Genomic DNA, 13,546 nt, shown 5'->3' on the forward strand with positions numbered 1-13,546 from the left:
CATACTACTAACTTTTAGATACCTTCTTCACTGGTAAATATAGGTTTTCCATCTATTTTCTGACCCAGGGGTAGAAGCCTAAGCAGAAAAGTCCAGACCTCCTCCTCTCCAATGCCACCCAAAATGTGTAACTGCTCCAGGGTGTCCTGGATCTACCCTAGGACCTCCCCGTGATAGAACATGCCAGGAACACCTCAGCACTCTGAAGGCCTCCTAATCAGAAGCCTGAACCACCTCAGCCAACTCCTTTCAGTGTGGAGGAGCAGCGGTCTTTCTCTGAATGACTGAGCTGACATGTGTTTCACACACATGAAACAGGAAGCAGATTATTTAGGTTCTATCTACCTAACACACTCGCATTCAAGAATCGTGAACACGCACACAATTGTTTGAATGGAAACACATGGATGCACACGTGCACAGTCTCACCCGGAGAGTCCCGAGCAGGTCAGAGAGGCAAATCAGACTGGCAGGTTGCCCTGTGAGGGCTTAAGGATGCAGGATGGACTCAGCCTGAAATAACTCTCAGGTTCTGTGGGGAGTTTATTCTGCAGAGCTGCATTGCTCAGATCAACAGAGGAATTACTATTTACATCACTTTAACTGAAACCAAAAGACAAAATTGGGAGTGAGCAAAACTTCTCCATTTAATTTGTACTCACATTTTGCCATACTTAGCTTTAAAATAAATAAATAAATAAATAAATAAATAAACCAAACACAAGTTTTTAAGGTTTTGTAGTGAGCAGCCCTTTGATTAGTGCCTTGCTGGCCAGCTGCCAGCTACCATTAGCTTGTGGCCACATGTGCAAGCTAGAGCAGAGCTAACAGCTAATTAGCGCAACAGATTGTGAAGTATTACACAGTTGTTTACACAGCAGGTCACCATTCACTTAAACTCTAGCCTGGTTTTGGTTGCTAAACAGAACATAAACATGATGAAATTAGGCTGAAAAATCTTATCGGCTGTTTCTTGGCAACACTAGATGCTAGCTGTTTGCTATGTGAAGGATTCACTCTGCTGTGAAGCCAGCTTATTTAAACTTCATCGTAGTTTAAACACAGAGCAAGAATTATAATTCATATTCTCAATTTGTACACCCTCTTTTCCTCCAGGCACTAAATAAAAAGGAGATCTTTACTCTTTAAAACTGGGTAAGTATAGTATAATTTAAAATAGTTTATTGTTGGTAAAGAACGGGAAAAATCCAAATCATTCACTCATTCAAAGACTTTTCCTGTATCATTCATACAAATAATTTTTTAGTCAAACTAGTTATGAGTCTAAAATCTCAATAAAGATTACACCTAAGTACTTATTTTTAAAGTGCTGATGGTTAACAGTTGCCCCCAAAAGAAGTAAAACATAAACCCCAACATATGGCAAGGTCTGACAGACAGTTCGACTGGGGAACTTTTTAAAATCTTCAGCGCTTTGTAAGCACGTATAACTTGATTGTACAACATGCAATGGTGATAGTAATGATCATATTGACCTTTTATTTTATGACACACTGAGTTGAAGCTGATTTTCTCTGAACACACACTACGCAAATAAACACAACATTGCGTGTCAACAGGAATGGGCTTTATCCATTGAAAAGATGTCACCTTTTGATGATGTGCCTTACGCTGTATTTGCTCTGTAAGCTGGGGCTTACTCTTCAGTCCTGAGTCCTGATGTCTGCTTGGAGGTAGAGTCACTCCTGACATTTGGCCATGTTTGCTGGCATCACAAGCCAACCGTGATGGGGTTAGCAGCTTGCACTGGAAGCGTTTGCTTGTTTAAAGTAAACACTTGATGATTTAATAGCTATCTGTGGCAGCTGGGAAGTGTTGCTTCTCACAGAAGGGCAGCCAGATTACCAAGACGTTTAGAAGAGGTTTGAGCGTTTAAAAGAGGGTTGTGAAGTAGTGGGAAAAGTATCTTTTCTTTCATAAAGGCTCAAGGCTCATTAACTAATAATGTTATATATTTGAAGTCACACAGATGTAAATAATATAAAATAAGAAATTAGAGTTTTCAAGTCTATAGTTCTTTAGCTATTTGCATTATAGTAATTCCGCTATGGTTTTCCAGACTGTTAACACCAGTAAGGAAAGATGAGTCCGATGCTGAGAGAAAGCAAGAAAAGAAGGGAGTACAGAAGCTCAGCAGATGTTCACTGAGTCCTTAATTTTACTGAGGAGACAAATAAGAAACATATCAGTGATAAACCTACAAGATAGTAACTGAACTGTTGCTGAACTGGGCTGATCTTGTGCAAGAATCTTGGACTGACTACTGGCTCCACTCCATCCCTCCACAAATTTAAAAATATTAAATCTCAAGAGTCCCATCTCCTGGTTAAATAAAGGTTAAGAGCTGAAAAACAAAATGTGAACACTGAGGATTCTTCACCAAAAACAGAACCGTTAGAATAACTTAATTATAATTATATTATGTCAACTAGAACACATGATTTAATTAAGTTGTTTTTTTTTAATTAACTCTGTCAGATCAGCCCAACAGATTTCAGTTACACACAATGCACAAGTGTGAAACCCAGCAAATACACCACCATGACCAAAGCAGAGGACTGAATTAGAATAATTTAAAACACTGCACAACCTCAACTACAACCAAAATACCTCTTTTTATAATGTGTCTTAGTATGTGCTGAATTGTTGATAAAAAAAAAATCTGCCAGGAAGGGAGATGCTTGTGTCAAAGTGTTACAGTTCAGGAATTTCATTTCTTTTCTCCCTAAATATGTCTGGTACTCAGGTCAACATCTGTTACTTAAAAAATAGAGGGGATATATTTAGCAGAGGAACAGCTGGGTGATAATATTGAACCTCCTGGAGCATTAGACTTTAAAAACACAGGCTGTCCTCTGTAAAGTCTTTTCCTAGGAATCAACAGTTTAAACTATTGCTTGGGAAAATTACATAGAAACTACTGGTTCACTGCATTATGATCAACCATACACGAATGCCAAGCAGATCACAATTGTCACTCTGTAATCTGTTACCCGACGCAGTCCTGCCTTTAGTAGTAGAGGAGCAGAGCCAGCAGGAAAGCTGCCAGGTCCCAATGTTCTGTGTTTTCATTAGCAGGGTTAACTAGAGCTAAGTCACTGTGTGTACAAGGATGGAGGCAGGCTTTACAGAGCTGCGCAGACAGCCAGTCAATGCATGTGCTGGGTAGTGTTGGGCATTTTGGCTCGTATCACGCCCTGCTGCGATAATCACCTGAGAAAAGAGAACATCTTTTTCTGAGAGGTCACGCTAACATCTGATTTGTCACATGGGTTAGAGCAGGAAGATGAAAGAAGAAGTGGAGAAGGAAAAAAACACAAGAAGAAGGGGAAAAAAAGGTCAGGAGGGAAATCATAGAAAGCCAAAGAGAAGATGAAATGAAAAATCAATACAGAGAAGTACAAAAAGTCTCAAATTTGTTTTGTTCAACAAGCAAACTATCTGCGTCTCTAGTCTGTTATTGGCAATTTCAGGGCCTAAAAAGTTGCTTCAGTTTCCAAAAACACACACAAACTGTGAGACACCATTAAGAGTTAAAAACGGTCCAAATTCTTTCAGCTCCAATAAAAAGATTAATGTGGCTTAACTCCCAGGTGTTACAATAAACTTTAACATGTAGTCATCCATGAAAAAAGGATCTATGATGTTTAGAGGAGCTAGAAGTTTGGTCCCAGTAACACGGTCTTAAGGACCAGTTGGTGAACATCTGGCAACCACTGGTAGCTAAGCAAAAAGTGTGTATTCCTCTGGGATTATGTATTCCATAGGTGCTATTCACACAGGCCTTAAGACCAGTCACCATCTCCACACCCCCCCCCCCCCCCACCTACCTGAGGTTATAAGGCGGTCGCTGATTGGTTTCTGGGTCTGTGTGACTGAGGCCTTGGCAGAAAGCCAGCTAGCTATCTAGAACTTTGCTATAAATTGCTATAAATCTGGAAGTAAATGAAGATGGAAAACCAAATATCGGTGATGTTTGGAGGATTAGTGAAGTTGGGCTATACTTGGTTAGTTGGAGAGCTTTGGTTAGACTAATATAAACTAGTGCTAACATAAACTAATGCGTCAAACCTCAGTAAGCGAGTTATGGAGGATCGCACCATGTGTGGGACGATCCGCGATAACTCGCTAACGGAGGTTTGCCGAGTTAATGCGGTTATGGCGCTAACGTCATTTTAACGAGATTACCGCTGACGGCACTAATATAAACACATGACACTGGGTAGGATGAAGGCTAAATTGTCTTCAATAAAAGTAAATGTTGAGGGTCCTTGATTGGCAGATTCAAATTCCATCATATAACAGGGAGGAGACACCAAAAATTGAATTTTTAGTACATCTGAGATGAGCCCATCCACAACATAAGGTTAGTCATTACCATGTTGATTGGTTTGGATTACCGGCTATGAAAAAGTCCTTAACGGTCTAAACCTTAGTAGGCCTCTGTGTGATTATTCCCTAAGCTCTTCGATGTTTTGTCTCCAGGGCTGTAGTGTACACTGTAATTTTTTAAATCTCAGTCGGATGATGTGCTACACATGAATACCGCTAATAAAAAGTAGAGGCAGAGAATGATGACCAAATAGGGGGCTTGAGTCTACAAGAAAAACAACAGAGCAGCATGTTAAAAATACAAGTGTCTCATCCAACGCAGCAAACGCTTTGACTTGGACACAGTGTTGTTACCGCATCACAAGCTGATTGCCAGCACCATAGCCCCAGGAAATTAAAAGTATTATTTGATCTGCAGAGATGAGACTCTGTATATCTTTTACTCCTTTTAACCACAATGGCAAGGTGGCAGTTCAAAAGAAAAGTGGAGGAAATCGAAGCAGAAAGACACGGGGCCCCTCAGAAATTTCAAAGCTTAAAGCCAAATATGAAAACTTCCTCCATTTCTGCTGAGAATGGAAATCGTGTTTAGAACTGAAGAATATCTGATCCGGCAAAAATAATCAGATTTCATACTGATTCACACCGAAGGCCAAGTGGAGTCAGACTCAAAAGAGCAGGCTTTCACAGACTTTCACAGACTCCATTAGATCCAAAAGTTTTAGATTCAAAGTCTTTTCCACTTGGTTTGTACCCAGAAGAACACAATTATAAGAAACAATGTGTGCTGAATGGGGAAAACAGTTTGTTCTTCATTTTGTTGGTCTGACTTTGTTAGTTTCTTTGTGCTTTTGGTTTAAATGTAACCATTTGTTGCAAAAAAAAATCCCAAACATATTGTAGATAATACTTATAGCTCTAGTAAAGGAGTTAAACTTGCAGTTTGTTCATTCATTATTCACTTGCGGTTATAAAAACAATGAAGCACCAGCTAAGTGAAACTTCCATGATTTAGAGTTCAGTCCTGAACCACTTGTTCTTTTTAAACAGGGTTTCAAGTATGTGTGACCATTAGTGGTTAGTGGTGGTAAAAGCCACTGGACGTCAGTGGTGGTGGTTATGTAGCTTCAGCGGACAGAAGGGACATTGTGTTTGATAATAACGTTTAGCGTAACAGCCTGTGGGGAAACACATTCACAGTTTGTAGCCGCAGACGGGATCGTGTTTACCCACTTCTATGGTTTGGGGTTTCATGAACTCACCTCGCTCTTTCTTTTCCTTTGAAAAGGAGTCAAACTTCCTGCGCAGAGATTTTCTTCGCTTGTGAGTTTCTGTGGGAAGAAAGAAAAGGTCACAGTCAATACAGTTTGTTTCTGATGCTCAAGTATGTGCTTTAGTTTGAACAATGAAGTCTGTGTCACAGTCGGTCTGGGATGTCTGTCTTTTGTTAGTGTTGTACATCAATGAGATGTGCCCATCACCAGCTTTTATCTGTACATGAACCCAAATACTACCATCCATCCATCCATCCATCCATCCATCCATCCATCCTGCCCTGGTGGCCTCCTTCTGATAGCACATGTCTGAAAGAACTCACCCAGGAGGCACAGAGGGCAATGTCCTCCTTACTATAATTTAGTTTTACTTCACTTCGACTGTAGATTTGCTTTTTGTTTCACCAGTCTGTATTAAATAGAAAAAAGTCTTTATTTCTGAAAATTATTTAGTTTTTTTTCTTATTATAATATGATGTGTGTTGATCAGGGAAAGAGTTACAAAGTTCAGAACAAGTTTCATGACCCACGGAGAGAAGCTTAAGCCTTGTAAAACCAAAAAAAACCCCAAAAACAAAACAAAGCTGTGTATCTAAAACCCAGCATTTAAAATGTTTAACTAAATCATTTTCTAACAGTCTTACAGCATTATTTAAAATTGTCACAATTTTTAATATACTAATTTCTGATTATGAATAATTATGAATTTTCCTTTTTTGGTGGTTTTTTTAAAACCCGATTGGTTCATTAACTGTCCTCGTCTGCTTCCCTGTACATGAAAGAAGTATTTCATTGGGGCATTAAATTAAATTTAGGCTTTAAACAGCACTCGTTTGGATTTGTGTACATGAACACGAACTAATTAATTATATTTTAATGAATATTTTATGAGACCAGGCTGGTATATTAAAGGTATGTGGTGGAGTAAGTATAAATGTATTAAATCCATACTTACAACCTTGATCGTGGAAGTAATATGTCCTTTTAAATAGACACCACCAATCAGACTCACCCTCAATATGACATTTACTTATTCTTTTTCCTCTTCGCCTCACTTGTTATCTTCTGCTTTCACCTCTTCCTCAGTTCTAAGACGAGAACAGAACCTTTTCAATAGACTGAGTCTGTTTAGTGTTTTTGAAAAGCCCACTCTGTCTAATGGCCCTTGTCATGCTGGACAAAGGGAGATGTATTGTTGCATGTGTGTAGCTATAAGAAAGATACAAAGAGAGGGAAATAAATTGAGGGAAAGGATGTTTCAAGATAACACGTGATCGTAAAAAAATGCTATAACACTAAACGAGCTCTGCCAAAAAAGATTTTAAGACTGAAAATCTTAAAACACAAGAAGAAAGGATGGAGAAAAAGATTTATGATGTACCTTAGAAATTCAATTTAAGGCGACACAGTACCACTAGACGCCTTTTTTTTCATACACTTTAAATTTTGACATTTTAAATATATTTTACATAAATGTATTTGTGTCCAAAATACATATATTACTTAGTAAAGCTTCACGATCATACCCCACCTCATAATTTTATGAAAGTATTGAAATCATCGTATTATAGTCAAGATTACTGATTGTTTACCGATTTAAATATTTACACATAATCCTTACACTGGTAAGATAGCTTAATACATGATAGCTGATTGCTATACAGTTTTCTTTTTGGCTCCTGACAGTATTTCTTCATTTATAGAGGTATATAGTTATATAAATATATAATTTTTTGAAAAAAAAAACAACAACCTCTGTTTAAACTCTATGTCAACTAAAGGACAAAAACAACAATTTCAGTTTGCTGAAGGTGCTTTATATTGTAATGCAAAGACTGTATAGACTCCTACACTTTCTAAAAAGGTCTTGGCTGATATTTGGATAGATGTCACCTCATTTTCATACATTTTCAGAAAACTGACAATACAACAAAACATTTGAGTGTACCTAATAATTTGGGGAAGATTTGTGATGAGATGTTTACCCTGCCTGGGTTTTTTCCCTTAACTTCAGTCAGAGCTGAAAAACAACCACTGCTGACATTTCTACTTCCTCTTCGCACCTTTTTTTTTATAAAATACTGTGAACTACATCCCCAAAACAGAAAATCTGACGGTGTGTATGTTTTGTTACAAGTGGGATGTTTTTTATTTTTAGGAACTCTACAGCTTCGCACTCTGGCTGGGTTTGTGTGGACGAAGCCTTTGTTTGCTTTAGCAAAGCTGCTGTTTAGAAATCACTAATTCAAAGTCAGGCCTTTTCCCTATTAAGGAATCACTGCTGTTACCTTCATGGTAAGTAATGCTGTCCGGCATGTTTGTGGCACTTTAAAGCACAGACGTTCTTTTCCCTGTTTTTTTTTCCTGCTTTAATCAAGAAAATAAGGAAAAAATGAAAGTAGCAGGGACCAGATGAAGACCGCTGTGTGCTGCTGGGATAAAGAGGTCAAATTCTCATGACTGCAGGAAATTAAAGTTTATTTCCAAAGCACACAGCCCCTCATCCAGCTGAGGCTGATCTGCTACTGATGAGTGTGTGCATGTACATGTGTATGATTACGCAATGCACATTCACAGGGAGCTAAGGTGACAGACAAGACAAAAACAAAGAGGGGATAAACAGCCCAGGGTTTGATGTGTAAAAGACTCGGCTACTTTCCTGCGCTCCGACTGAAGATGTTTGACGGAGGAAATCAAGGAAAATAATGCATTCAATGTCAATCGCAAGTATCTAACATCTCCTGCAGGCCTAATGAAGAACCAGAAACATTTCATGCATGTTGCTACCTCTGTCAGATCTACTTTACAATGAGTGGCTGCTTAAGAAGTGCAGCATTTAAATACATTCAGTAAGATGAGCAGTTACTGCTTCAACAAATCTGCTGATGTTACTTCAGAACCTCAATGTCACACTATTTGTCTGAGCTGATTGTTAAACAGGCCACCTTTATTTATAACTGATGAACAGACGCATGGCTACTGTTTTGGGTTGTATCTCCTAACCCCAGTTTAATATCCCGTTTTGGTTGTTGTTTGTTTGTCTCTTCACCATTTTAGTTCTGACTGATGTTAGCAGCCCCTGAGGTCAAGTGTGCCGGATGCAGGGGGGCAAGGGACCACTGAATCCTTCCCATCTACTCCGAGACTTCTGGTAAAATAATTCAGGAATCGCAGAACAGGCACGTGTCCTTTTGTTTACTTCTTATTTGTGAGTAATACCACTGTGACTTTGAACTGGAGCAATACTGGCAGGACAGATGCTGTGGTTTCAGTCGCGTTAGCCGATTGTTAGGTTCGCTTAATTATGTTCTTAGAGCCTTAAAAATCATCAGATCATACATGCACAATGAACATGGCTGCAATAATATGAGTCAATTGCCTCAAACAGCCCATACTTTAAGCAATGTTTCCCTCTCTGGTGTTCTTTTTTTTCATGTGTTGCAGGCATAGGAACCAAATGCAAAACTAACATAAACATAAGCAGGACACATAGAGGCAAGTAACTGACACTGGGGATGGGGCACTTGATAGATGTTTCAAACACTGCTCCAAAGTGTGGTTAAAAACACCCATGTCACATGACCATGGCTACACGTGACCGTGGCGACAGGTCTCTCAAATCACACTGACTGCCTGTATCCTCATTATATACTGCCACTTCATTATACCTATTCAACTGCTCCTTGACACAAGTATCAGCCAATCAGCTCTGTGCATTTAGACATGGGTGGTGGCTGATGAGGCCACAGGAGAATGGCCGGACTGCTTCAAGGTGATAGGAAGGTAGACAACAGTAACTGAAATAACTACTTGTGCATACAAAGGTATGCAGAAGAGCATCTCTGGAAATAAAACAAGGTAAACTTTGAAAGGGATGTGCTGCAGTAGCAGAGACCACAAAGTGTGTAACTCCTGTCAACTAAGAAAAGAGAACTGAGGCTCATGAGGCAATGTTTTATCAGGCAACAGAGCATCATTTAAACTCCAGCCTAAGTATTATTGCTGACCACGTTCATCCCTTTATGACCACAGTGTCCCATCTTCTGATGGCTGCTTCCAGCAGGATAACAAACCATGTCACAAAACTCAAATCATCTCAGACTGCTTTCTTGAACACAACAATGAGTTCACTGCACTCAAATGGCCTCCACAGTCACACGATCTCAAGCGAATAGAGCACCTTTGGGATGTAGTGGAACAGGAGATTCGCATCATGGATGTGCAGCCCATAAATCTGCAGCAACTGTGGGATTCTGTCATGTCAATGTTTCCATGTTTCCAGCATTTTGTTGAATTAAGACAGTTCTGAAGTCCAATGCGGACCAACCCAGTACTAACAAGGAGTAACCAAGGGAAGCAGCCCGTGCTCTTATATTACAGATTATCTAAGCATCTAAAGTTTTTACTCTTTTCAATGCATAACTTTTTATATCTTGGTGCTGTATACCTGACTAGAAAATCATCATCTCAAAGATGCTCACCTGATTTAATAAATATTTAAGGATCGTAAGCACAAATCCAACTACAGGTAAAAAGCCAAGAGTTTTAAGTGTAAATAGGGCAGACTGAAATGATCCAGGGAAGTAATAAAAGGACAAAAAAACGGCAGGAAAACGAGAGGAAGTGGAGCGCGAGTTAGTTTGCAGTCCCTGCAGAGCAGCGACTCATAAAACAGGGCATGAGAATGAACTCCAGACCACACCAAATAAGAGAAAAATCTGTCACACAAGTAGCAACACATTTCACAAAGAATTCCTTGGACCCTGCCAGCAAAACTAAAAACCACACTTGTGATGCATAAAACATTCAAATACCCGCATACGGAGGCCACGCACGAAAATAAATGGAGACTGACATATACAAACTGTACAAACACACTGGAGAAGGTTTATGGGAGCGATTTGTCTTTCAGTTCCAGCAGGATGAAGCACCCAGAGAATAAAGGGAGCGGGGACATGGAGAGAAAAGTGAGATGAAACGCGAGGAATGAAAACACGTACGGAGATGGGGAGGAAAAAGAAAAGCAACAAAAGGCGGCCCGGAGGGAGGGAGCGAGCACAACGGGAGGTGATGCTGAGACTGTAATAGACTGGGTGGCCTGGAGAGATTACAGCCCGGGGGAGAAACCGAGGAAGAATATTCCCACACTTACTCAGAGAGCACTTTGTCTGTGAGACGGGCAGAGGAAACTGTCTCACAGGACACAAAAAATGACAGCCATTTTAACTTTTACTGATCCAATTTGGAGCTTAGAGAATCTTGGAGACTGAGATGTGTGAGAGCTGAAGGAGTCATTTTTAAGGCAGATAAAATGAGCTTTTCTAAGCTCGTCACAATTTTTCATAGATAGCAGCAGCCTGTTTTCTTTTTCCAGATTACATGTATTAATAACTGCATTACATCACCTTTGAGCATAAATACCCTGTGAGCTTTTAGTTCATTTACACATGCACTTATATGGTCATTTGCTACAAATAAAACAGTCTGTTAGGTTAAATAATTGATTTACGTTCTGCTTTTCTTACACAAACCTCTCCAGTTAATTAAGTTCGTCACATCTGCTGCCGCTGCTGCTCATTACCCAAGAAGTTTACTTCATAAAGAAACAAGGAAAGCATGAGCGTGAGCTGCACAACGTCTCGCTCTCACTGGGTTTACGTATCTTGGATGAAACTGTTTGGGTCGGTGAGTCTGCTGTTTACAACATCACTAAATCAAAGCCGGGTCTTTTTCAGGAGCTAAAGGTATTCAAAGCAGCCAAGTTTATTTCGTCCACGTGGGATATTTGTGAAGTTTATGTTGGAGCATTAAAATAACATATGCTAAGGACATCTACTATGATAGTAGTGATCACCACGGGGGGGGAAAAAAGGCAAAAACAAGTAAGAAAGCAGACGGTATAAAGTGTATTAGTCATCTTTCCAATAACGTTACTGTTTAATTGAACCCTGACCTGATGGGACAAACACACATTGAACAAGAGAGAAGAACCAGAAGATTTCCCAAAAGCACGGAGCACGGGGAGTCTCACAGGATGTGTCATACATTAGAAACATTATCTGCTAAAAGTAGATTTTCTTGGGGCATTAATATCAAAACAAGTGTTCACTCTAAAGTGTATTTACATTGTAAGGGCATAAAACGTGACTCACAACATGGGTAACATATGTGTTACGAAGGTTCCTCACTTGTGAGACTTTGAGTAATGCGAGAAGCCAATAAATTTGTAATAGAGCATTGGACAGACTAAACAAGATCCCACTGAGCAACAATGATAACATTAGATGAGCAAAAGTAGCGTTTTACGTCATAAGATCGTTAAAAGATTACTGGACAAATTTCCATTATATTAGTGCAAAACATTGACGTAGAAGTTCACTTACAGATGCTTAATCTTATGCTAAACATAGCTAAAAATGTCCTTTTTTTACAAGGGTAATCACAATATGTGTTGCCTGAAGTCAGAAGCTTCCAGGGCGTCTTCCCACTAAATTCCACCACACATACTTATTTTGGACATGTGTGAAGACCCGAAAGAGCTGCTGAAAGAAATAGACTTTGAGTTTGTTTTGGATGCCTCAGATGTTTGTCAGACATCCAGAGAGTGGACATCTAGTGAGTGACTAGACCTTCAAACAAAGCCTTGTATGTACAGATACCCAAACTTATTTGGGACTTCAGTGAACAACCAAAACACCCACACATTCAATACTTTGACCTCCAACAAAAGGTCGTGAACTTCGTAGATCAGTCAAATGCAGAAAGTTTAAACATCCACAGACGTCTTGAATGTTTCTGTCCAATGCTGGGTTTCTCTCTCCTTACGTTATCACCGCTACAACCAATGGGAGAGGAAAACAAATAAAATACAAGTTAGAAGGCACACTTTGAATCTGTTGAGCTGCAGCAGCAGGGATCAGCAAATTTAATGAGAAAAGAAAACTGACACCTTGCAAACTTTAAACATTTAATCCGATCATTTGGGAAAAGAAATCATACATCACATATTTGAGCTTATTTATTTGTTAAGTGAATATTAACAGATGTTACCAGTTACCAGTTCTTCAATGCAGTATACAGACTTTATATATAAAAGATGGCCACTGCATTTCTCCTGATGAATAGAGAGATCCTGAGAGAAAATCTTATGCTGGGCATTTTCGAATCTGACAAACCGAGGGTTAGCCATTTGGTTATCGTTAGATGTGCCTCTTCAAAAGTGTATCCTGTTTTTTCCTCTATTTCATTCTAATAGTGACCACAATTTACTAAATGAGCAAATATTTTATTAAATAAGACTTTAAACTAACAACTGGGACAGTAAACTCATTGAGAAAGTTTACTGAGTTGAAGGGCGAGGAGGCAGAGAGATGATTTCAGCTATATTTCTGTGCAGCTGGATTTGTTTTGGCAAGCACAGAATTTACGTTTATGGCAATTTTCAGGCAGCTACATCCATCGTTTATGTGAAGATTGAATCACAGCTAGAACATGAGGCCAGCAGGTAAAAAGGTTATTGCAGGTATCACATTATTCAAATACGCTCAAGTTAAGGCAGCTAATTTAGAAGGTGTCATGTAGTAGAACCTATAAAAACCTTGTGGGACTTTAAACAATGCAGAAAATGAGAGATTTTTTTGTTCATGTATTCATGTGTGGATTGTAAATAGTTAAACAGTTCCTCCTATTATGTCCATAAGAAACTGGCACTGTTGTGGAGAGCTGCTCAGATAAGTGCGGCTGTTCACAACAGTCCAAGCTTCTTATGTGGCCCATTGGAAAAATGAATTCCCCACTCATGTTTTAGGTAATTTTAGGCACAAAATTAAGGTGAATTAAATTACACTTGTTTTTTTCATTAACACAGGAATTTTGTTTACAAGAAATCTCCACAAGGCCCCGTTACAAGCCATTTTGTT

The 13,546-nt window shown here is 39.2% G+C and overlaps 1 protein-coding gene across 1 annotated transcript in view; it reads right to left on the reverse strand.

Moving 5' to 3' along the window:
- arhgap36 (Rho GTPase activating protein 36) overlaps positions 1-13,546 on the reverse strand; it is a 75,869-nt gene that overhangs the window by 15,831 nt on the left and 46,492 nt on the right. Inside the window, 1 exon segment of the mRNA XM_005462587.4 lies at positions 5,616-5,684. Within this exon segment, the coding sequence (XP_005462644.3) occupies positions 5,616-5,684 (69 nt within the window).

Source organism: Oreochromis niloticus, linkage group LG3 (assembly GCF_001858045.2).
Source record: "Oreochromis niloticus isolate F11D_XX linkage group LG3, O_niloticus_UMD_NMBU, whole genome shotgun sequence".
Lineage (NCBI taxonomy): Eukaryota > Metazoa > Chordata > Actinopteri > Cichliformes > Cichlidae > Oreochromis > Oreochromis niloticus.